The sequence below is a fragment of the Triturus cristatus genome, chromosome 11 (genome assembly GCF_964204655.1).
Source record: "Triturus cristatus chromosome 11, aTriCri1.1, whole genome shotgun sequence".
Classification (NCBI taxonomy): Eukaryota; Metazoa; Chordata; class Amphibia; order Caudata; family Salamandridae; genus Triturus; species Triturus cristatus.
In genome coordinates this window covers 868,245,607-868,271,962 of record NC_140594.1, presented here as the reverse complement: position 1 = coordinate 868,271,962, position 26,356 = coordinate 868,245,607, and the positions used below count along the sequence as shown (strand labels likewise).

General features: G+C 45.4%; 1 protein-coding gene across 3 annotated transcripts in view; it reads left to right on the top strand.

Moving 5' to 3' along the window:
* Positions 1-26,356, top strand: part of SMC4 (structural maintenance of chromosomes 4) — a 910,253-nt gene that overhangs the window by 51,208 nt on the left and 832,689 nt on the right. For all 3 annotated transcript variants that reach the window (XM_085634717.1, XM_085634719.1, XM_085634718.1), the window contains exons 6-7: positions 542-706; positions 18,883-19,010. In XM_085634717.1, the coding sequence (XP_085490843.1) occupies positions 542-706; positions 18,883-19,010 (293 nt within the window). The remainder of the gene's footprint in view (positions 1-541; positions 707-18,882; positions 19,011-26,356) is intronic.

Below are 26,356 nucleotides of genomic sequence, written 5' to 3'. Positions count from 1 at the left end.
TTGGTATGCAGCTCTGGAAATAAATCACTGGATGTCCTTGACCTATCAGTCTACTATCATAATTACTTTAGGTATTAGGAAGACTAAAACCTCTTATCAAAAGTAGAGTTAGAAAAATGCAAAATGAGAATCCAAAAGTAGTGTTCAGTGACAAATAAGAGTGGCAGTTACTCAAACCTGTGAACCACATTAGTGTTCGTAGAGGGTTTTGCTTGCCTTCTATTGGCAGTTTCTCAGTCCTAATAAGAATAGGAATGTTGGGAACCAAGGAGGGGAGGTCCCAACACTACTTATCTTGGCTTACAAAAGGAAAATGTGTTGTCGGTTCAAACCCTAAAATTCAGTTGTTGTATGATATTCCCGTGTCAATTATAAACCGCATAACTTTATGGCCTTTGTCTACAGTCTTGTTTTTCTGCTTTAAATGTAGATGAATGCTAAAGGGGATCACTTCTTGTTTGAAAATATGCATTTTGCCAGATTCCATACAATGTAAAGTATTTTCGTTAGTGGGATAATTCTATTGGCTTCATTCTTGCAGGGTGAGGTGGAACAAATAGCGATGATGAAACCTAAAGGCCAGACTGAACATGATGAAGGCATGCTGGAGTATTTGGAAGATATAATTGGATCAGAAAGATTAAAAAATCCCATTCAGGTTTTGTGTCGCAGAGTGGAGCTTTTGAATGAACAAAGAGGAGAAAAGGTGAGGTGGTTGTTTCAGCACTTGAATGATTTAGAAATAGTTACTAAAGTTTCAAAAATTCAAAAAAGCTGATTTAGTAGTCTGTGGACCAGTAATGTTTGTACTTTTTATTTTTTTATTTGCATTTGGCTGAGAGTTTGTATGTTGGCACTGTCCCCGATGGTTTAATTCTAATCTGTTATTACGGTCAGTCTGTTTTATTTTGCTATTAAGTAGTAGTGCACTCTCTCACTCTCACATTTTCACTCTTTATCTTGTTTCACTTTTCATCTTGGGGTCTCTATCTGCCCCACTAGTTTAATTTCACATACAAAACTTTCATGCTAACGGACAACTATACTTTTCGCACTTTAAATTCTGCCATCAAAGTATTTATGGTTTTCTGTCCTTTGTTCAAATAAATGCCTGAAGCTCAAACACCTGCTAATGTGTATTAAAACCAAGTAGCTTTATTTTCTGCTTTACATTTTTTTCCCCAAGGTCATACTGCACCAAAGGAATAAACATTCATAATTGCAGGATATTCAACTTTTGGCATAAATTTTACAATTATGTGCATACAGTTTATCTCGTGCCAAATGCGCATGATTACTTTAAGGAAAATCTGAAAATATGTTAGGGAGTAGGTGCCAGAATGAATCTCTTGCTAATACATTTTTACAGTGCTTTGCTACCTCTGGCAATGGTTGACATGATTGTTCTTTTTATATCTAAACTATTTTCTTGGATTCATGACGTGCCAATTAACTGCACATTCAACTACACCTTCATGCTCATTTTATGCTAACTATTGGACCTGCTTAAGTGATAAGTTTGTTATCCTGCCGAGGTTACTTTAAGAATCAGAATTTTGTTCCTTTAGTGCTTTACATGTTTATTTTTCTTTTTTTAGGTTTCGCCTAGCGAACGCAGCGCAGTTGCTTCGCCTTGGCGAGACTCTATTGTTGCTTTTGTTCGCGAAGGGAGACAAACCATGTGCACGCCAGGACAGGTGATGTGCTCGCGCATGGCGTCTCCTCCCTGGCGTCTCCTTTGTAGTGATAGCTTTCACACGCTCCCACCGAGCGCTTGATTTATTAGCTCTTGCAAGCATTCACTGCCGGAGCAGTATTTAATTGGTCCTTTGATCCGTAGGGCATTTATTAGCTCTTGTTTGTTTATTTTATGGCGAGGTCCACTTTCAAGCGGCCATGTGCCTTTGTGTGCAGTTGTTTGAAGGAATAACGAAAATAAGGAAGGAAGTTACTGACTTGTCTGTAAGATCAGTATGCTGGGGCAGTTTCTTATAGACGAGAAATCACATTCCCAGCACAACGCCCATTTCTGTCCTACAATTTGCAGAGAAAGGGCTGTGTCAACACAAGACAGACAATGCAGGGTATATATGGGCAAACCTTGGTGTGCACCAGTGAGGGACGTGCAGGACCTGCATGTGGACACTAGCAGTGACCCCCTGACAGGTACTGGTGTGTGTGTGAGAGATTTGTGCGTACTGTGCGCATGCTGTCTGTGTACCTGTGCGTACCTGTGTGTGTGAGTGTGCTTGTGTGTGTCTTTATACTTGATACAGTGCGGAGCAGGGCTAAAACGCAAGCATAAGTGGGCACACATGAATGTATTGGGACAGAAAAATGTAGTGCTTATAAGAAACTACTGCTAATACCGCATGGGCGAGTCTGAACACATGATTGTACGCAAATGTAAGTAATAGAACACGTAGTTTTAAAGTGCACCTTCACGCAAAATAGCTGTATTTTTATAGGTAAACAATTGTGCTTGTTTTATCGACCTCAGAAGGATGAACATCTTAGTGGGCCCTCTAGCATCTGAACCTACGACCATGAGGTCAAACACAGGTTTGTAAAGTGGAAGCATAAGTCCCCTGAGCAAACAGTACCAGACTGTATGTGAGTTGTTTAAAGAAATGTGTGACAATATTATCGCCAATCTAATGCAGTGATAGCCAGAGTAGGCCCGAGGGCCACATGCAGCCCGCTGGTCAATGGAAACCCTGGGCTGCTGTTTACGTGACTTAGCACGAACATTAACAAGCATTTGCAATGCAATAGGTCTAGCATTTGAGAGAGTTTGAGCTATTCGCATTGTAAATGACAATGCCTTTTATTTGTGTTTTGAAAAGCTGCAAGCGGTGCGTAAACACGCTTTTTGTACTTCTAGTCCTTGCTTATGAGATGCAAGGCAGTAAAAGAAGCACAGTTATTGCCAGCCTTGCATCTCGTAAGCAAGGACTAGAAGTACAAAGTGTGCCCTCGCAGGTTTTCAAAACACACAAATAAAATGCATTGTCATTTGCAAAGCCAGTAGCTCAAACTCTCGCAAATGTGAGACCTATTGCATTGCAAATGCTTGTTTTTAATAGAAGATTAATTTGGCGTCATTCTCAAATTTACTAACTTATAGACCGTTTCGTTTACAACCATTACATACCCATGTAATAGTCTTTACTCAATCCTTGTTTAAATACATCCCATCTTAACTTAAATATCTTATTTAGAAATTTAAACATTTCACAGTGTTACAATTTGAAGTCATGAGAAGGGAGTGCAACATACAATTCCAGTTTCCTACTTCTAGATTTGTTTTTAACGTTCTGTAATATTGGCATGTGCACTCGGTGCCGAATGAAATGCTATTTTTCTAATGGAGACTTCTATCAACCTCACAGGCAGTCCTCCCTTAGACTCCTTCTGCTACCATTGGGAGTCAAGACTTCTGTTTGCACCTCCCTCTCCCGCCCAGCGTACTGAGGTTCAAGAGAGATCTGGCACAAGTCATGCTACTGGCTGCAGACTGGGTGAGGAATGTGTGGTACCCAGAGCTTGTGGCCATGAGCATTCTTTCTCTGATCCAGCTGCCCCTTAAGGAAGACCTGTCAGTGTCACAGCAATCGGGGCAAAGTTTTGTACCCGAGCCGGCACCACTTACTCCTCCCAAGTGTGGAGATTGAGTGGTGAAAGAGGAGGGCTTTCAATCTTCACCTGAGGTGATTAATGTCATTTTGAGAGCCAAGTGTCCATCCACAAAATCTGTGCATGAAGAATGCTGGGAGATGTTTGTTTCCTTGTACTCCTCCCGAAGCACCCAACCCCTGAATTCAGTTCAGCATCCAACAACTCAATTCAGTTATTAGCTACTTTACCGTTTTTGTTTGCCCCTAGCGCAGCAGTCCCTTGCTGTTGCAACTGTTAAAGGTTACTATGACAAGAAGTACAACACAACTCCAAACCGCGTGATAGAAAGTATGAGGAATTATTGGTAGGTTTAACACAAGGCACAGTGCAAGGCTCGGAGTCTTTATCCGCACGGTGAATGGTTTCTTTAAGCTCTCATCCTTCTGGTGTGTCAAGACAGTGGAACACTTTGCCCTCTGGGAAAACAAAAGGAGGAAGCCTTAAATCTCAATCAGGCTTTTAACAATCGGAACCGGCCACCCAATACACCCACACCTGTTTGTGCTATGCAACTCCCTGTCCCAAAACCAAGATAATAGTACATGATCCCCTACGGACCTGGGCTCATTCAAAATATCATAGGCTATACAAAGACACCTTTCGGATGGTATGAACTGTAGGAAGCTGGCTCTGTATACACTATACCAAAGTAAGGTATAGTATGCACAGAGTCCAGTGGAACCTTAAAGGTAGAGAGAGGTAAAAGTAAATAATACCTTGCACTATGTTTGTGGTAGTGTGGGTGAGCAGTAATGCTTGATCAGAGGGTAGTGCTAAGCACTTATTGTTCAAACTCAGTGTAAGAAAGTGGCTCTGTATATACTGTCCCCAAATAGGTACAGTGTGCACAGTCCCCAGAGGCTAAAGTTAGATATAACCTTACTCTCTAAAGTGGTAGCTTGGTCGAGCAGTAAGGCAGTATCGGAGGACAGTGTAAAGCATCTGTTGTACACACTCCGTCAGCAAATGGCCTTACACACTCAAGAACTGAACTCTAGGCCAATGGTTTGTATATAAAAAATGTATAGTTTTAATTTAGAACCAACAATAGGTATCAAAATATACTTTCCCAGAATAAGATGCTTTAGTTAAATACTTTCAATAGACAATAGACTTTTGAATACAGTAGTTACAGTTGTTGCAATGGGCAACACAATTCAAACCCAATTCTAACATTGAGCTCAATGGGAATTTCTTAATAAATGCAATTACTTTTTGGATTACTTTTCTAACCACAGGACTGGATCCTAGATTCAGTCCTGGGACATTTCCTGGAAACAGGTGAGTAAATGTGTTTTGGTTAAAGGTATGTGTGATTTTTAAGAAATATTATTGTATTTCAAAAGTTGACCAACTTTTTCACATAGAATCACTGTTATCCTATGGGAGGAAATTCACTTAATAGGTAAGTAGGGTTATCGTTACTTTTTCTTATTCGGTGCTGGATCCTGGATTCAGCACTGGTGCATCTCCTGTAAACAGTTGAAAGAAATCGTTTTTGTTATACAGGCGATTTTTAATTAAATTTGTTTCAAAAATCGACACTTTGACTGGTTTCATTTGGAAATTCTTCTATGTTACCCTATGGAGGAAAAGTGAGTTATCCAGTATTGGGGTATCTTTCATAGATTCACATGCCTGAATCATTCCCCGTCGCCGAGGCGGGAGTCCCCGGTAAATAAAAAAGTAGTGCCAAAATGCTAGTAGTAGGCCCAAAGAAAAGGCCAAAAGCCTGTATCTTAGCAGCCTATCTACCTCATTATGCAAAAAGAACCAAGAATTTGGTAACAACCAATCAGACACCAGCACCCTTCTAGAACCCTCTCAGCAGAGCCAGTTCTCCTCAGATTTTCACCGCTCGTCGTGTGGAAGGGAGTCTCCCTTAGTGCCTCTCAGTTTTCTTTCAACTTGCTTCAGCATGTCAGACAAGAAGGCCTTGTTTAAGTCCTGCAGGACCTGCACCAAGAAGAGAGTCCATGTTGATGATCAACATGTAGACTGCATCTACTGCCTCTACCCTAAACATGAGGCAAAAGATTGCAAGATTTGCCGCACCTTCCCTACTAAAACTCTCAGGGATAGGGAGGCGAGAGTGCTTTGGTGGCTTAAATCCTCTTCGGCTGAGGAGGATGACAAAGCCTCTACTTCTAGCAAGAGAGCTAGATCGCAGGACAGATCTTCCAGCGAAGGGAAGAAGCGTCAGAAATCGCATCATTCTACTTCTGATGCGCACTCTCCTCAGGAGTCTACAGTCAAGCAAACTGTGAGTAAAAGCCTTTCAAAATCTTTGGCTTACTCTCAATCTTCAGTTTGTCACCTCGTCTGCTTCTTCATTGACACAAACATTCACGACGACGGCGCTTACCTCTCCTATTATGTCTACGAAGATTACTATCCTCTCAAAGAAGCCCGCCGTCGATGGGTCGTCGACGAAGTCCTCGTCGACGAAGTCAGCAGTACCGCCGTCTACGATTCCGCCATTAAAAAGCCTGTCGACGTCGAGCTCGTCGACGAAGAGCTCGTCGACGAAGATTCCATCGTCGACGAAGTTTCCAACGTCTACCAAGATTCCATCGTCGACGAAGACCCCGTCGACGAAGACCCCGTCGACGAAGACCCCGTCGACGAAGACCCCGTCGACGAAGACCCCGAAGACCCCGTCGACGAAGACCCCGTCGACGAAGACCCCGTCGACGTCGAGCGCGTCGACGTTGAGCCAGTCGACGACGATAGCACCATCTACGATCCCGTCGACCACAGCCCCGTCGACGATGATCTCTACTCCAGTTTCCACCGGGACTTTTCAACTAAAGTCTTTTCAAAGGCAGGACATTTCACCGCTTACTCCCTCGCATCTCCTGGAAACTTATGTGCAGTGTGACGATGATTATGTGGACGACTAGGACGAAGGGCCCTTTGGGATTGCTCGCCATCCTTCGGAACTGCACATCAAATGTCAGGAGGACGATGATGATGCGGAAGATGACAATTATCAAGGGCATTACTATCAGGAAGACATAGTCGTTCCGCATCATAGACCCTGCTACACACAACCTCGTAGGAACGAGATGTCACATCTGCCTCCTACTTTGATACAAGACCTACAAACCATGCTTGCAGATTATAAGCGGCGTTTTCCACCGCAGCCAAACGTTCCACAGGTTCCACAGACTGCGCCGCAGCCGGACCCATTGCCTCTGCCTGAGGGTCCAGCCTCAATGCCTCAACTGCCTGATCCTCCACAGGACCCGCATCAGGATACAACCTTGGAGGAGGAATACGAAGAGGGCGAGTTGCCAGACCCAGCAGACCCTTGGGATTCATATATAATCCCTATGCCTTCGCCACCTACCCCTCTACCATCTGATTCGCCTCCAGAAGATATAGGGGGGTTCCATAACCTTATGCAGCGAGCTGCGACCAGGTTCAACTTGCCGGTTACCATTGAGCAGTCTGACTGTTTTCTGCATGACTTTAAAGAAGAGTCAAGAAAGGTTACGAGAGCTATCCCTATCATTGACTATATTTGGAAAGAAGGGGTTAAAATCATGAAAAACCCGGCATCAGTACCAGCGGTGCTGCCACGGATTGACAAAAAATACCGTGCTCCAGCCGACAGTCCCTCTTGTCTCATTGGTCAACCGCGTCCAGACTCGGTTATATCTCAGGCAGCCCAACAAAAGTCTAAGAATCCGGCAGCACCGGTCACTACACCACCGGATAGGGAAGGACGCCGACTGGATCTAATTGGGAAAAAAATTTCAACTATGGCAGCTGCTTCCATCAGGGCAGCCAACTCCCTAGCGATAATAGGGCGTTATGACCGCCAGATGTGGTCAGAAATGGCAAGCTTTATCGACCTCATCCCAGAGGATAACCAGCAAGATGCTCGAAAGATTTTGTTGGAGGGTGAGCGTGCAGCCTCAGAGACTATCGACTGCGCACTGGATATTGCGAATACTAACTTTCGCCAGTTGGCTGGGGCTGCGGCTCTTAGGCGCCAGGGTTGGCTGAAAGCTACCACGTTCAGACCAGAAGTCCAGACAAAAATATTGGACATGGCCTATGATGGCGAATCATTGTTTGGAAAACACATAGATGATGCAATTAAAACGGATACTGATACTGCAAGATCGTTGGGCTCCTTGCAATACAAAAGAGGTACCTTCAGAGGAGCAAGGGGCCGTGGATTTTCTTCCAGAGGAAGTTATCATACCCAACAAAATAGGTACCAGCCTCAGTATCGGCAATCATATCAGTCTTCCTACAGACAGACCAATACATCTGGTTTCTCTCGTCAAGGCGGACGAAAAAGATCGCAGAATCGGGGAAGAGACACCTCACGGAAGCAATGATTTCTGCAGAGCGCCTTCCACTCCTTTTCCCCTCCCTGTGGGTGCGAAAATTTCAACTTTTGCGACCAAGTGGCAAGAAACTACGTCGGACCAGTGGGTTCTGGATCTGGTTCACAACGGTCATACCGTAGAGTTTGTCACCAAACCACCCAACAAACCACCCAAGGGACCCCCTCCCCCTCGTCTTCACTTACTATTCAAAGAAGCTTTAACAATGCTCCTCAAGAACGCAATCGAGAAGGTTCCTGCGCTTCAAAAGGGGACAGGTTTCTATTCCCGCTTTTTTCTCATCAAGAAGAAATCCGGGGAGTGGCGCCCAATCTTAGACCTTCGCAATCTGAACAGATTCCTCAAGAAGCAGGGATTTCACATGGTCACTCTGGCGGAAATTCTAGGTTGCCTCAACGAGGGAGATTTTCTAGCTTCCTTAGATATGGAAGACGCTTACTTTCACATCCCAATACATTCGAAGCATCGCAAGTATCTTCGCTTCACAGTGGCTGGCGCCCATTACCAGTTCAAGGTGCTCCTGTTTGGGTTAAAATCTGCCCCAAGGATCTTTACGAAGTGCCTAGCTCCAGTGGCAGCAGTGTTGCGCTCCCAAGGAATCCAAGTCTTTCCGTATTTAGACGACTGGTTAATAAAGGGTCCTTCGGAAAGATCAGTCAAGACTGCCGTGACAACATCTCTTCGTCTGTTCCATTCTCTGGGGCTTACGATCAACAGGAGCAAATCTCAATTACAACCAAGGCAGATCCTTCCTTTTCTGGGCGCGCTGTTAGATACCGTCCGCTGCAAGGCATTCTTGTCTCACGAACGGCAGGTTCGTCTTCAAAACTTAGCAATCCGAATTTCCAAAAGAAAGTCAGTTTCTGTCCGGATGTTCGCGTCGCTGCTAGGGATGTGCTCCTCTGCAATACACCTCGTTCCTCTGGCGCGGCTCCGCATGCGACCCTTGCAGGAGGAGTTACACCTTCAGTGGCAGCAGGTGATGGGCTCCTTCGACGACCTAATCAGAGTCACTTCAGGCATGAAGAGCGCTCTACGTTGGTGGTCCCATATTCCCAACTTATCAGAAGGGCTTACTTTCATTCAGAAGATTCCAGACTTTGTCCTCACTACCGATGCTTCCATGGAAGGATGGGGAGGTCATCTCCAAGATTTACAGATACAGGGGAAGTGGTCCCCAGAGTACAAAAACAAACACATCAACAGTCTGGAATTGCGAGCAATTTTTCTGTCTCTGCAAGCTTTCCTTCCAAGGATTGCAGGTTCTTCGGTTCTGATTCGAACCGTCAATACCATTCTACGTGAACAAACAAGGAGGAACAAGATCAGCAACTTTGTCCACGGAAGCTCAGGAGTTGTGGGAATGGGTCACACTCCACAACATAACCCTCAGAGCAGAACATGTCAGAGGTCTCTGCAATACATTAGCGGACACGCTCAGCAGATCCCAATCAGATTGCCACGAATGGGAGCTAGAGCAAGCTCAGGTGCTCAGAATATTCAGAGCTTGGGGAACACCACCGCTGGATTTGTTCGCCACGAAGGAGAACAAGAAATGCCGCTTCTATGCCAGCAGATACCCTCAACAGGGCTCAAGGGGGAATGCCCTGTCCATGCGATGGTCAGGGATTTGTGCTTACGCTTTTCCCCCGATACCCCTGATACCGAGGGTCATACGCAAGATGAAGTTGGAGGGCTGTCGTCTCATCTTGATTGCACCCAGATGGCCACGCCAATACTGGTTTCAGGAGCTCCTATTGCTATCACAGGACCAGCCGATCAGTCTTCGCCCGACGCCCACAATGCTGTCAAGGAACAGGGGTCAGGTTCTCCACCCGGACCCTCAGTCCCTACATTTACACGCATGGCTCCTGACTTCTTAGAGTTTAAGGACCTGGATATCCCTCAGGACTGTAGGGATATATTAACAAAATCACGAGCTCAGAGCACGAAAAAAACTTACCGTCTAAAATGGAAACGGTTTTGCTGCTGGTGTGAAGCAAACCAGGTGCACCCGGTGGACGATCCTGCAGAAAAGATCCTTCCTTACTTGTTACACCTGGCAAGATCTGGACTTTCCCTTCAGTCAAGGTCCACTTAGCTGCACTTTCCAGATTCAGAAGAGGTGCTCATGGCCCTTCTCTTTGTTCATCCTCTTTAATTAAACAGTTTATGAAAGGACTATTCCGAGAGTTTCCTCCGGTCAGACTTCCGCCACCGGAATGGGAACTCAACACAGTCTTAATGCAGTTAATGAAGCATCCATTCGAGCCCATCCACAAGGCTTACCTAAAATTCCTTACATGGAAGGTTGCTTTACTTCTGGCTTTAACATCAGCTCGAAGAGTGAGTGAAATTCAGGCGTTTACTGTAAAGGAACCTTTTCTACACTTCACTCAAGACTACGTGCACCTCCGAACTAATCCAACGTTTATCCCTAAGGTGCCTTCACAGTTTCATCTTAATGAACCAGTGACGTTCAAGACTTTCTTTCCTAATCCATCCACCCCAGTGGAACGAGCCTTACATTCTCTCGATATCAAGAGATGTCTTAAATTCTATCTTCTGAAAACAAAGAACCTTAGAAAGTCCGATCAATTATTCGTGGCTTATGGCCAAACTACTCTGGGAAAGGCGGTTACAAAATCCACCATTGCCAGATGGATAGCATCTACAATACTTTTCTGCCATGACAAGGCTCACAGGCCTTTGTTGAGGAAACCCAAGGCCCATTCCACGAGGACAGTAGCAGTGTCTACAGCATTGTTTGCTGGTGTGACTCTAGAAAATATCTGCCGTGCTGCGACATGGAAAAATGTCCACACTTTTAACAGACATTACTGCCTCCAATCTACGCATCGTGATGATGCAGCAGTTGGGCAAGCTGTACTACGACATCTGTTTCTTTGAGATACCTTCAGGTACCCTTTTTTCATATTTTAATATGTAAGATGTTGATATCTTTAATATAACAATGCAATGTGCTACAATGATTTGCTTTCATGTTTACATGCTTTTCTCTTTATAGATGGCATATTTCGAATTCTAAGATCTTTTCTTATACCTCTTGTTAACAAGCTGTGGATGCAATTAGGGAGTATCAGCACTAGTCTCCCGCCATCCGCAAACGACTGTATACTTGGTATACTGCTCGCTATTCTGATTCAGGCATGTGAATCTATGAAAGATACCCCAATACTGGATAAGAAAACAAGTTACTTACCTGTAACTACAGTTATCCAGTATTGGTATCTTTCATAGATCCTCGTGGTGTTTGTCCACTCCGGCACGGGCCAGGCTTGGCGGGTGCAGGGTGTGCAGGAGTCGCGGTTCCTGGTTGGCATCAGGGGCTTGTTACTTCCTTTGAGCAGAACCACTGCTCCTGGGAGTCCCAGTCCTTTTAGAGTCACAAGGTAGTCTGGTCCTCCGGGGTTTTTGAGGTTGCTGACCACTGGAGACGCTGGGTTTTAGCAGGAGCAGGTTCGAGGATCGACAGGCCTGTAGGGCTGGGGCCAAGTCAGTTGGTGTCTTCCTCTTGTTAGCAGCTGCACGGCAGGTCTTCTTTCTTCTTGTTCTTCTTGCTTGTTTCGGATTCTGGATCCGAGGAAGGAAGGTTCAGGGTGCCCCTAAAAACTAAATTTAGGGGCATTACAGGTAGGTAAAGGGCAGGGACCAATGGCTCCCTTCCCTGGGGTGGGTACATCCCCTATCCTGCCACTCTCCAGTGGGAGGGGGGCAGGAGCCTAGTCCTGATGGGCAGGGCTCCCATCTTCAAGATGGCGAGAGCCCGGAGATGTGCTTCACCTCGCCTCCCCTACCTGAGGGGCGGGGTTGGCAGAGGATGGCACACCCCCTTTCCTCCCTTGGGGTTTCCTGCCAGTCTTCCCGCCAGAGTGGGGGTCAGAACCGGTGGGGGCCAGTTGCTGAGTACAGCAAGTGGCCTGGAAGCTCACAAAGGCGGCATGCCTTTGAAGCTTCCCCTGCCCATCCTGGAGGAGGAGGAGACCTAGCACCTCGCCCGGGATGTGCATTGTTGCAGGCCTAGGAGAGCGGATGGCTCACTACCCAGGGGTCCAGCAACATGTCTGCTGTGTGGCAGCCTAGGCAGCCTCTCAGACAGGATGTGGATTGTGGGTTAGTTTCAGGGGGAAACTCTAAGTTGCCCTCTGTCGTGCATCTGACATTAAATCCCACTCTGGCATCAGTGTGGGCTTAATGTGCTGAGCAGTTTGATACCAAACTTCTCAGTCTTCAGTGTAGCCATCATGGTGCTGTGGAGTTCGTGTTGACGACCTCCCAGCACCATATACTCTTAATGGCAGCACTGAACTTACAGTGCCCAGGAATGGACCTGGGTACTGTAGGGGTACAGGGCTCATGCACCTGTACCCACACCACTGGCGTAGTGCATCCAGCTAGAGGGGAGACTGAGGTATGCCAGGGCAGTGTTTGTGGGCATGGCACACAGGGATATGTGCCATGTCGACTCCGTTTTGTTCTGCACCAAGACACTCCGTCTGCAAAGGCAGTGTGTGTTTGTCAGGGTACAAGGCCTCTAAGGGTGGCACAATAAGTGCTGCAGCCCTTAGGGGCTTTCTCTGGTCACAGGGCCCTGGGTACGTAGGGTACCATTTACCAGGGGCTGATATGTGACCAGAGATGCCAATTGGTTTAGGCTTTATGCAGTTTTAGGGAAAGAACACAGGCCATGGGTACCTGATTGGCAGGAGCCCAGGGCACACTCAGTCAAAGTACATCAGCAATTCAACAAAAAGTGGGGGCATACCATGCAAGAAAGATGGCACTTTCTCACACTCAGGCAAGTAATGATGTTACAGACTCAAAGACTGAACTCCGACCAATTTATTTGTATACAAATATTTAGTTATATTTATTTTCTAGAACCAAGCAAGCCTGGCACAGGTAAGTATAAATGGTACTTTTCAAGGCAGTTTGAACAATACAAGCAAGCTGAATTAAAATTAATTTGTTACAGGTTTGTAAATACTTTGAATACAGTTGATATTACTGTTAGATTACTTTTCATTACTTTTTAGGGTAGTTTTTCGGTCACTTTTTTTTTTGCCTCAGTGTGATATGCCTAGATAGCACACTGGGACATTTCCTAGAGAAAAGGTAAGTAAAACAGTTTTTGTAGATTTGCAGTTTCTTAGAGTTCCATACAAACCAACTCCACACTTAAAACAGTCAATGCAATCCTTTGGGAGGAAATGGAGTTATCGGTTTACAGGTAAGTACTTGGTTGTGGGAGTTGAGTTTCTGGGGTTAGACCAATATCACCAGCGAGTGTCAGTTTCCAAAGCGAATATATAAATGTTTTATTAAATAAATGCCTTTTTTTTATAGTGAAAACATAAAGGTACATAAAAAGGCAAATAAATTGTGCCGTGCATCAACTGCCAATTCTTATAAATCACATACACAAAATAATACATATCCAATTCACTACGGGAGAATGTAGTAGATATTAAGAATTTGTCATAAAGGACTCTAATCCAACAGTAATTTCATGATCTAAACATCATTGCGTAGAGTTCTTTTTCTGACCAAAAACACTAAATTGAATTGTTTTTGGTCAGAAAAAACTGTACACAATGATGTTTTGATCATGAAATTACTGTTGGATTAGTGCCCTTTATGACAAATTCTTAATGTCTACTACATTCTCCCGTAGTGAATTGGATATGTATTTTATGTATGTGATTTATTAGAATTGGCAGTTGATTCATGGCACAATGATTTGCCTTTTTATGTACTCTTATGTTTTTAGTATAAAAAATGTATTTAATAAAACATTAAGATATATTCGCTCTGGAGACTGACACTCGCTGGTGATATTGGTTTGCATGTGTATGGATGTGGTATTAGTTAAAGATGGTGTGCATCAAAACAGTCAAAGGAAATTGTTTCTTTGATTTGTTTTCAATTTGGTGTCCTGTCCCTTTGGCAAGGGGGACCCCTGTCTCATTTTGGTGGTTTCTGGAGTTAGAACCAGGGTTCCCCCCAGGGTCAAGGATGCACACTCAAAGCACCCTCAGCAGCATTAGGGCTCGGTGCTGAGTCCTGAGGCCCAATGTTATCCAATAGGGTTAGGGGGGGCCTCTGTTTGGTGGCTGCTCAGGAGCAGGCCACTAGGTTGTGGGAGCAAAGCTCCCGTTGTTAGGCTCAGGGCATCTGAGTTAGCACACAAAGTGCACCCGCAGTGGCAAAGGGGCAGCTGGGTGCAGGGTGCGTTTTTGGGGTCGGGTGCCTTGTTGATTTCAATGTGGATTCTCCAGTTGCAACAAACACTGCAGGCTTGGGGGTTAATATCTTCTTGATGTGACCTCTGGTTGGAGAAGTAAATTGGGGTACCCGGGGATGCTGGGACGCCAATCGGATGGGCCACCCAGGGCCGTAGGACGTCTGGTGCAGGGGTGTTTTTAAGCATCTGGTTTGCCTTACCAGCTCCGGGGGGCGGGGGGGGGGGCTGTTGGGCCATTCGGCCGTGGGCATCTGGTGCAGAGTGGAGTAGGCTCGCGGATTTGGCCTGAGCCAGAGTCTGTGGGTGAGCAAATCCGCTGCTCACAGGAGACCAAGTCTGGTTTGGGAAGGCAGGGCAGGTCCTCCCGATTCTTGGGGGCTGCTGTCTGCAGGACACAACGGGATTTAGCTGTAGCAGGTCTAGGTCTGGACAGGCTGCTAAGACTGGGGTCAAGTCAGTTTGTGTCCTCCTTCAGTACAGCTCTTCGGTCCTTCTTGTTTTTTCTTGTCTGTTGAGGCAAGGTTCAGGGTTGCCCCTAAATACTAAATTTAACACTGTTGCAGGTAGAGAACAATGGGTCCCTTCCTTGCGGTGGAGTACAACCCCTATTATGCCATCCTCCAGCCGGTGCAGGGGCATAAGCCTCACTTTGGCTGGGTCCCCCCTATCTGCAAGATGGCGTGACTGAGTTGTGCTTCACCTTACCTGGGGGTTGGCAAAGGTGGGCACACATCTCCTCCTTACTTGGTTTCCCCGCCAGTTCTCCCGCCCACGGTGGGGTTCAGAACCAGTGGGGGGCAGTTGCTGGGAGCAGCAAATGGCTGGGGCAGCTCACAAAGGTGACAAGCCTTTGGAGTTTCCCCTTCGTGGACTCTGCCCATCCTGGGGTAGGAGGCTTGGCACCTGGTCCCAGGATATGCTTCCTTTCAGGACAGCGAGAGCGGCAGGCACTCGACCCAGGGGTCCAGAAACATGTCTGGTCGTGGCAGCTGGCAAGGGGGGTGGGTGGGTGTGTGTGTGTGTCTTCTAAGGGTGGCAAAATAATTGTTGCACCCCTTAGGTCTTCCCTTGCCCTTGGTACCTATGGTTCCTTTTACAAGGGACTTGCATGCGGCCAGAGAGTTGCCAATTGGGTTTTGCAACAGTACAGTTTAAGGAAAAAACATAGTCCCTGGGTACCTGGTTGGCAGGAACCCAGGGCACACTCAAAGTACATCAACATTAGGGAAAACTATTGAAAATGCAATAGGTCTCGCCTTTGGTTAAGTTAAAGCCATTTGCTTTGCTAATGGCATTGTATAGCAAATGGCTTTAACTTAATAAAAGGCGAGACCCATTGTATTTTTAATGCTTGTTCACTTTGTGCCTTTCCTTGAATGACAAAGTATGAGTCTTAAAGAAGATCTTTGTATGAGAATGAAACGGTCAGCCGCTTTGACCTTTTACAGAACCCAGGGTTTAAAAGCACTAATCTTGAGTTTATCCCCTCCAGTACATATGTTGTGACTGAGGAACTACAGCTTTCATTCCCTCAATGCCACATGGCAGTGGGAGGAGGGCCAGTTTGGCAAGAGCATGAATGAATGGATGGATGTTTGCAGTGATGCCAAGCCAACATGTCTGGTGTGTAGTTAACGAGGACACTTAGGGGATATTTGCTAAAGTTTTGTTCTCGCACTTCGCAAATCATTATATTAATGTAATTATTATGAAAGCCCACGGTTGGAGCGCAAAGTTGCGCAACACTGCGCAATCCTTAGTAAATCTAGGCTTAAAAGATTTGTTTCATCAGCGTGAGCTTCAAGGGCGAATACTACATAAGTGCATACACCGACACACTGAAAACCCACTGGGGCTTATTCTCCAGTCCCTTGCGCCGGCGGAGCGTCACTTTTAACATGGGGGAAAAAGTCCTCTACCGGTGGCGCAAGGAGCTTGTTAATAAGCCCCACTGTGCTTCCATTGTGAATTGTTATTTGGCAGACTTGTAGATCACAATCTGATTGGGAATAACTGCACTAAAGTAGGAAAAAAGTGTATAGGTACTCCTTATATTGAAAAAACATAACTGTCACACCACATCAAATAATATAGCTTCTTAACATCGTAATAAATAAAAAAAAATGTGATGAGTGCATTCCGTGTGCACAGAAAACACGCCAATTCTGTTATTATTTAATACTATTTTAAGAGAAATAATGCACCTCATTCTTATTCTTACCACAGGTTCAACAGCCAGAAATTTAGGAAGAACTCCAGTGAGAATTCAGACCTGTTTTTTATGCGGACACTGTTCAGAGCAGTGCATTCTAAAGTTTAAATTAGATGCAAGAAATTGTATCTAGAACTGCACCTGCCTGGTGCTGGGAGCCATCCTAAACTAGCATTTGTTGGGCAGATTGATTTACAAGCATTTCTTGTCTCCTTTCAAAGATGAGCAGGGAGATGTATAGCTGAACCCAGGTTTAATTTAATGGGCCTGTGATATAAAAGATAATTATTAAAATAAACAGATTAAAAACTGCATAACCATATGCACTTTGAATGTATTTTCGTGCACCAGGCAAAGCAAACACATTGGAATTTCTGAAAGAAAAATGTACTTGTTGCACTGCTTGGTCGGTGGAAATGTTTTGCAAGGTAAAATGGCTCAGTGAGTTAACCACTGTCTGTGAGCTGCAGATTTTTAGTCTGAATCCTGGCAAAACCAGCTCAGTCTACCATTCTTCCCCATGTCACCCAACCGGGTACCATTATATTACTTAAAGATATGTAATTTACAGCGTTCCAAACTACAGGAATGCGCTATGAAGCGCCATATTTAAAAAAAACTGCTGGTGCAAACTTTCACTACAAGGTTTTCTCTCTATCGAAACTGGTTCCCAAAGACGTTTATTTTTTATATTTAACATCAACCAGTAATTTGGCATCGAAATGTGCACCACTGACTGAATTTGGTCCTCAAATTTTTTTGTCCAAGAAAAAGAAGGAACTGTGAATAAACTAACTTAAAAAATATTTAAATGGGACATTTTTAATGTAGTATTACCAACGTAACACTCGATCATTCGGAATTCGATGATTGATTTATTATTGTTTACAGTCACTCATGTACACAAAGGCTACAGACAGGTACCTCACTGGATACGATTGCATTTGACACAGAGGGCCCATTAGGAGGGCCACTTTAGGCAAGGGAACTCCCACAGAGTTATATGTGACATGGTTTGAATTCTCAGTACATGATTCTCGACGGGGCGGGGTAAAGTGCTGGCTTACACTTGTGAGCTAATACTGTTGTAGTGATATATTCACATTCCGTATGCAGACCCTCTCCCTAACACTTGGGCGTGCAAGATTATGGCAGCACCTCCCTTCCTGCACTTGACAAACACGTTATCTTATGTCAGTGGGGTGCCCGGGAGGCGTGAGGGCACCCCGTGTGGAGACCTGCTTTCAGAGGGTGTGTGATGCATTTGTTCTGTGGGCTGCTGGTGGCGCGTAATGTCTCACGAAGCTTCCTTTTAATTCCTCTCAGCTTCCCTTGTTATTGCTTTGGAAAAACGCGACGGTATTAGTACAGTTGGACTTCCTGCCAATTTAAGGTGACTGTGGCTGCAATTATCTTCTGTGTTGTAAGGTTCTTGTGATAAACAGAAAGAGAATAAACAGTTTGAAAACAAGCCCGCTAGTGGTGCGTGCGTATGCATGCGCGCGCGCGCTGGGGAGAGCAGTATGCTGTTTTTCCAAGCACATTATCTTGCTTGTGGCTCGCTGCTGCGCACCCCCGCAAGGCGTATGCCGCCACAAGCACGAGTGTGCTTGGAAAAACAGCTGCACGTCAGCTAAAGGTCTTCTATGCAGTGCATGTGCACTGCTTAGGCGAGAACTAAAAAGGGGGCAACCATGCAAAAAGGGGCACTTTCCTACACCTATTGGTAAGGATATATGCGCTGCTATCGTCGCCCATAATTTTCCTGGTTACCTCTTTTTGACCACAATGTACCTGTTGTGTTCACATTGCAAACACCAAATTCTATCTTTGTCAATGCTGTTTACCATACCCTTAGACTTTGGGAGCGAGGTGCACAATTGTGGTCCGCTGTGCAGAGGAATCCACGGGGTGCGTTAAAGTTTTCTTTAGTTGTCAACATATGTAACGTCGTGATTGGACACACAAGTTACGATCTGTGCCACATAACCAAAGCATCCCAAGGTCCTCTGTGGGATGGCTGATGTCATAGACCTTATCATAGGCTGCAATTCAGATAAACCTTGGTCAGTTATCTGCTAGGAGCCTTGTTTGGGTATAGGTGAGCCTTTTATTAGCATTGGTTAAGAATGTCAAGGTACAGTTAAGAGAGCCTTCACACTCTAATAACATGCACAGCAAAGTTAGTCTTGATGCAAAGTTTAGGAAATAGGAGTATAATTAACTGTTGGATTTATGTGCATTTCTTCTGTAACTGTGTTAGTGAATATCTTGTCATTTAAACCCATATCGAGATGTTGAGAGAACTGCAATTCTTTAACATTTCCTTATGTTAACAAAGTTACTTTTCCCATTTTCTTCAGTTAAATAGGGTTAAAATGGTGGAAAAAGAAAAGGATGCGTTGGAAGGAGAAAAAAATAAAGCTATTGAATTTCTCACTTTGGAAAATGACATTTTTAAGAAGAAGAATCACATTTGCCAGTATTATATGTAAGTTGTGCACTCTTTGCTAAATATTTGGATAGTAGACTCGCTACTCTTGTGCTTGAATGGGGAGAGAATGTGCTTTGACACTGGAACTGGGTAATCGGATTAGAGTTTCTACGCCTGTTCGACATCCTGTGATTCTGGGCAAATCACTTAACATCCCATTGCCTAAAAAATGGATTTGATCTTGCGTAATATAACTGGTGCTCATATAAGCTGCTCCAATGCTTTCATGCCTAGTCTGTACTGTGTAAAGCTGGAAAAAGTATAAAATATGTAGTCCTGTTTAATATGTCGGAGCCTTTTGTACTATTTGGAATAACTGTCTCTTTGTGTCCCCTTTAGCCAGATTCACCACTTGTTGTTTTCCCTTTCTAAATAGAGGTGGCCTGTAAATGGGTTGTGCGTTGTCAGAGTCCAGTAACAAATTATTTTCACTACTTGCTATTCAGAGCCTTTGTCTTACGCATATTCAGTTATTCTCCATTTTTGTATTCCCACGACCAACGTCTTCGGTAATCAGAGGGATTTGAAGTGGCAATTCTACCTGTAGCATTCTGTATACATTGATTCTGTTCTCTCCCTTCCTGGGTTTCCCCTGAAGGGTGTTTTCATTGCTTGATGTTTTTTGCCCTGACTGATTAGAAAAGTTTGTTTCAATATAGGGAGAGAAATAAATTCTCCAAAATATGCAGTCACTTTAACCCCTAAGCTGCTGAGGCGTTTCTACCCCAGTGCTGAGCCGTTTTTTGCTATTTGGTGTACTTCACGCTCAGCCCTCCATAACGTTTTTCCAGACGAGGTATCGGTTAGACTTGACATCCATGGTGTGGTATTAACCAAGGACCCCCCCCCCCCCCAAAAAAAAAGTCACCCTTATTCCCTTATTATTTTTAGGTAGAGCCTGAGCCAGGGCGCTCTTCTTGTAAGCACCTTAAACTACTCTGTGGGTCTGACTCTTCTCCCCTCCCCCCATGTGTTAGGGTGGTTGTTGCGCTACACTCCTACAGCGTTTTGCTTGCAGAGTGGCAGCTGCTTTCCTTGCATTCATTCCAGTGCGGGCGCACCACTCGCGGGCTAGCAGATTACTTTTTCCTGAAATGAAGTCTCTTGCATGGCTTTGTTGTTGCTTTCGTCATTTGCATATTGTCTTTTCAGCACTGATCTTGTTTAGACAAGCTGTAAAAATGCAGTGCTTCACGTTTCCGTCTCGAGCCTTTCTCATTAAAGACATTTCAGAGACAGCACCGTAACATGCGCACACTGTGATGTTGCGTTTGTCACTTTAACACAGCTTGTCTGGTATTGTTCTGACTGAACCGGGTCCTCTATGCGAGCTCAGCTGCCAATGAGTGTTTAGAAGAGGCCGTGGAAAGTGACCTACAATTAAGGCGAGGTTCAGCGCGTCTTAAAGCCTACCTACACAACAACCGATCCTTTGCCTCTCTGCGCACGGCTTCTTGACCCCACAGTATATATATATAGTTGTAGTTAGGACCTAGTTTCATAGATAAAGCGTTTTTGTTTTCCCAATAACTTTGGCGCCGGTTGACGAATCTTCACAATTTCACAAACCTATGGCCAGCTCCGGTCAGCTCCTATCCTGAAAGTTTCGAGGTGATTTGCCAACCAGGGGCCGAGAAAAAAGGGGGATCCATTTTATTTTCCATAGGAAACTTTAGACACGGCTACAGCTCGAACTGCTGAACGGAATTGCACCAAATTTGGCAAAAAGGTAATGCTTGGTTCAGAAAGCGTCCTTTTTAGGTCTCGCCAAGCAGCGCGCATGGACTGCATAGGTAAAAAGACCTTTTGCAATCGCTTTGGCTTTTCAGCCAAAAAACGTACACGCGTTCCATTGCCTTCAACGGCAACGCATGCACGTGTGGAGATTCACTTGCGGGAGCGCACGGCGCCATATGGTAGCAATTATCGTTCCTGGAGCTGCTCGCTCTCGCAAGTGAAACCTTTTAACTCGCCCCTCCCCCCTGCTGCCTCCTTTTAGTGCGATGAACGTGCTAGTTTTCTCCATAGTTCTATCATAAATGTGAAAGTTGTAGGCTTCAATACAATAAAACTAATCTTTTATCTTGCCACATGCACTTGAAGGTCGGCTGCTATAGATGTTTTGATCATTTAACTCTCTGAATGCCAATAAAAGCTTTTCAACTATTTTTCAATTTAATGCTTTCTAACAACTTTTCGGTATCACTACATTTCTGTTAGTGCTTTAACGTAACAGGATACCCCATTCATTTTTTGGACTAAGTTTTTGTTTGGCAGTATTGAAACCTGCGGCACATTTTCATAATTTTTACATTTCATACGTTTTTTTTTTGTCCTTTTACCTGTATTTGGCTAGGCCGTTTTTGCCATTATTTTATGTGTTGGTCATTAAACACAACACCTTTGTGTTTTTTTTTCGGGAAGCCCGAAGACTGTCAAAGTGGCCTATGGTTAAACTTATTGAAACTCAGTTACCTCTAGGGGTCCCCCGTTTGAGCAGTGAAGTGCTCAGTCACATCCCACATTTAGCCTGTGACGTCACTCTCTCATCAACTAACAGGATGATTCCCACATGAAAATATAATGGACTCGATTCTCAAAGCATCGGGAAGTTTAAAATGCAATCCGTGCACACACACTGGTTTGAGGCAATCATGCCCTCTTGTTTCTAAAGTTGTCTGACTTGGTTTCGGTCAGGTGGCATAGGGCGTGCAGCTATCACTAGGGCAGCATGTGAGGATTCCCTGTAACCAAATGATCGGATGCGGACAGATTGTCCATGCTTGCTTCCTCAATTAATATCGCCATCTGCCTCCATGATGAATGCAGCCTTGAGCCCCTCATGTAAAGACCACTCAGTGTACCCTTGAATGCACAGGATCCTGTGCTGATGTCATGCTCAAGATCAACAGTGAGAGCTCCATTGATGCACAGCAGTCCATGCTCTCATGAAGCATATTCTAATGTGCATCAATCGGGGCTGGTCTGAGGGTTAGTCCCAGTCCTTTCTATTTCTGCTGTACAACACCCTGTCCCTCCACTTCACTTAACCTTGTATCCCCTTCCACATAGATCACTGACACATGCTGCATATTGTAAAGAAATGCTTTTAGTCTCTGTTCAGCTGTATATTTGTTGGCCTGCACATATGGGTGATTTTATTTCTGCTGCATTTAGTGAAATGCATGCCTGTCGGTGTGTGTTCGGCATTAATATGTGCATGTTCGATATGTGCAAGTAAGAATGCATGCACAATTCAAAACCTCAATCTTATGTGCTTTGACAATGCTTCAGGATGCTTCTATTTTACATCCGCAGCTCTGGCGATTGAAAGAGTGCTTGCAGTAATCTGAGCCACTGGAAATCATTCGTGCAGCATTCCTTTCACCTAAACTGAGACCTGCTGTAACCAAATCAGGCTTGGCCCTGCTCCAATGGGAACAGCCCAGTCCAAACTGCCATGCTAGGTGGAACAAGCATTGGCATAGCCAATAGGTCTCGCCTTTGGGACCTTACAAGTGTTTAGTTATCCAGCACAATATCCTTTGTGCGACAACATCAACTGTTGCATGGCTAAACACTTATAAGGTCCCAAAGGCGAGACCTATTGGCTAGGCCAATGATTGTTTTAAAATGATGTAAATCAGTTCAGTACTTTTTGAGATGTATAAAGATTTGTTTTCCTTTAATATCTGGGCGGTTACTAACTACACAAGCACAATCTTGGCTCTAATTGGCTGCCAACACTTCAATCCAGGACGTGTTGGCAGCCATCTTAGTGCAATGCTTTTTAGGTCTCGCCTAGCGACTCAGTGCTTGTGCTGCGCACTACACAAACACCACTGCACTACCCTAAACACTAAAACAATACCCCAGCATGACCCCCTACACTACCCAAACACTACTGTACTACCCTAAAGCACTACCCCAGCACAATCCCCTACACTACCCAAACATCACTGCACTACCCTAACCCTAAAACATTACCCCCAGCACGACCCCTTACACTAACCAAACACCACTGCACTACCCTAAAACACTACCACCAGCACGACCCCCTAGACTACCCAAACACAACTGCACTACCCTAAACCCTAAAACACGACCCCCTATACTACACAAACATCACTGCACTTAACCAAACCCTAAAACACTACCACCAGCACGACCCCCTATACTACCCAAACACTGCACTACCCTAAACCACGACCCCCACACTACCCAAACACAACTGCACTACCCTAAAACACGACACCCTACACTACCCAAACACAACTGCACTATCCTAAAATCTAAAACACTACCCCCAGCATGACCCCTACACAAACACCACTGAACTACCCTAAAACACTACCCCTACACTTCACAAAACACCACTACACTAAACAATACAGCGCTACCCCCAGCACGAACCCCTACATTACACACAGCACTGCGCGACCATAAACCCTAAAGTACTCCCAGCACGGCCCCCTACACTACCCAAACACCACTGCGCTACCCTAAAACACTACTCCTAGACCGACCCCCTACACTACCCATACACATTCCAAATGCAAAGTCACTTCCGGGTTATTGACTGCGAGTCGCGGATTGAATCAGCACACTGGACTGCTACGATATATAATTCTTTCAAGAGTATGTTTTTGTGGGCCGTACTCGGCTTAGCATTCCCGTGGGGTACACCGTCACTGGAACTTCGTCTTATTGGAGCTGGTTGGACTCCTAGACAAACCTTTGCATTTGGATTTAACCTGTTGTATTAGTGAACCTAGTTGGATGGATTACCGGCATTTTTCCTTGATGAAGTTATCATTTCATGCCGTTAAGCCCTGAAGAAGTCTTGGGTGTTGACCTTGACGAAACACGTGTCGGCTGGGCATAGTGACCTACAATAAACTTATGAACACGAATCATCTGGAGTGTTCTACATGTATTATTGTGTTTTGAAGTGGACTGAATGAACCTTACAGCATTTTAATGTGGATTTAAAACTTGACAGTACTATTGTCTTTACTAGAGTATGTGTGCGCACAGGCACATTAAGTAAATATTGTGGGCATTTTGCCCTTTGAAAGGGTTGAGGGTTTTCCCTTTGCCTGTAGCACCACACTGATGCTGGAAATTTGTACATTTTGCACGATCTTGGGAGGCGCCATCGCATTCCGCATCATTAATAACCCATTAGTTTGTTTGCCTAAAACACTACCCCCAGCACGACCCCCTACACTACCCAAACACCAATGCGCTACCCTACACCACTTCCACCAGCACAACCCTAAAACACTACCCCTACACTACACAAACACCACTGCACTATAAACCCTAAAACACTACCCCCAGCATGACCCCCTACACTACCCAAACACCACTGCACAACCCTAAACCCTAAATTTACCCCCAGTACGACCCCCTACACTACACAAACACCACTGCACTACCCTAGAAAAGTAACCCCCACCCCATGCCCAATCCCCCTTACCTGTCACTCCTCGTGGTTCCTGCTTCACGTCGTCTCTGAGGGGCTGTGCATGTCGTTGTGAGGAAACTGAGCAGCCCATGTTTCCTTACGACGTGGATAGTCTACATTTTTTTTTTAGAACGCATGGTCATTTACCATACATACCTTTACAACGAAATTCGTTGTAAAGGCATGCGTGGTAAATGACTTCGCAAGGTACAACACATGCATGGTAATGCATGCGTTGTAATGGTATTGCAAAGTAAAAAAGTTGTTGTAACAGCTGTTTCTCATCCAGGGGATACTCATCAATAGTCATAATCTATGAATAATCCCGGCCCATGTGCGGGATCCCGGAGCATATAGAAAATACATATATATACATATGTGAAAACATATAAATGCAGCCTAATAATGTTCAAATCATGGCAATGCTGTAAATGACATAATTTTTGCATAGTAGTGCCCCCGTAACCCGTAAGGAAAAAAGGAAGCATCAGGCAAAATATAACACAGCACTGCTTTATTGCCATAAAGCAACATGTAATTGTAGGCATTCGCCAGTAGGCTGCAGTAGAGTATCAAGAAACCAAGAAAACTGACACCCTGCCTTTAAGGCATTAGAGTAGGGGGACCGTGCCTTTAAGGCCTGCCTGTGACCCCCTGCTCCCATGATGCACTACAGGTGGCAGTTGGGCCAGTTCTTTTTTCCGGCTCCTTCTGTGAGGATCCTGGAGCTTGAGCTCTTCAGTTTTTTGACTGAAATTTTTAATTACAGCTTTTTCAAGCTTTTTTCGACATTTTCTGGCTTTTAAGGGCTAATTCTGCTGGTTTCCAGTGAATTTTCCAATTTTTTCCAGTCAGAATGTCTCCTTTATTTAGGAAATGTCCTTCTTATGGCAATAAAATGGCACTGGCAGATCCACACTCGGTGTGTATTGTGTGTTTACCAACAAAACACGATCCTGACCAGTGTCCCCACTGCCAGAAGTTCTCAAAGCGCACTCTGAGGGACAGAGAGCGCATTAAACTGCATGCAAGACTGGAGAAGGAACGGAGCCGTCGTGAAGGCGAGCATTCCTCATCAAGACCACCTTCTTCAGCTACGCAAGTACAGAAACGGCGACATACCAGCTCCTCGGGCTCCAAAAAGACCAGGAGTACAAGAGGTTCGCCGTCGACGTCGAGGATGCCGGCGAAAAGGCAGAGAACTTCGGCGTCGAGGGATTCATCCTACCATCAAGAGTCTCCGCCGCGCAAAAGTAAGTCGGCGTCGAGAGGCGGTCCTTCGGGCTCGAAGGCTGCTAGTCCGGTGACATCTGGACTGTCTCCGTCGACGTCGAGGCTTCCGTCGACGTCGAGACACTCTCCGCCACCCTCGAGGGGGTCGACGTCGAGAGATGCGGCGACGTACATTCCGCCGCGAGTGGGCCGGTCGCCGTCGATGGTTACCCCCACTCGGCGACATAGAAGGTCGACGTCAAAAGGGCAGACGTCGAGAGAGATCGACGTCGAAGTCGCCCAGTCGACGTCGAGAAAGGTCGACGGCGTCGAAGTCGCCCAGTCGACGTCGAAAGGTCGACGGCGTCGAAGTCGCCCAGTCGACGTCGAAAGGTCGACGGCGTCGAAGTCGCCCAGTCGACGTCGAAAGGTCGACGGCGTCGAAGTCGCCCAGTCGACATCGAGAAAGGTCGACGTCAAAGTCGCCCAGTCGACGTCGAGAAAGGTCGACGTCAAAGTCGCCCAGTCGACGTCGAGAGAGGTCGACGTCAAAGTCGCCCAGTCGACGTCGAGAGAGGTCGACGTCAAAGTGGCCCAGTCGACGTCGAGAGAGGTCGACGTCAAAGTCGCCCAGTCGATGTCGAGAGAGGTCGACGTCAAA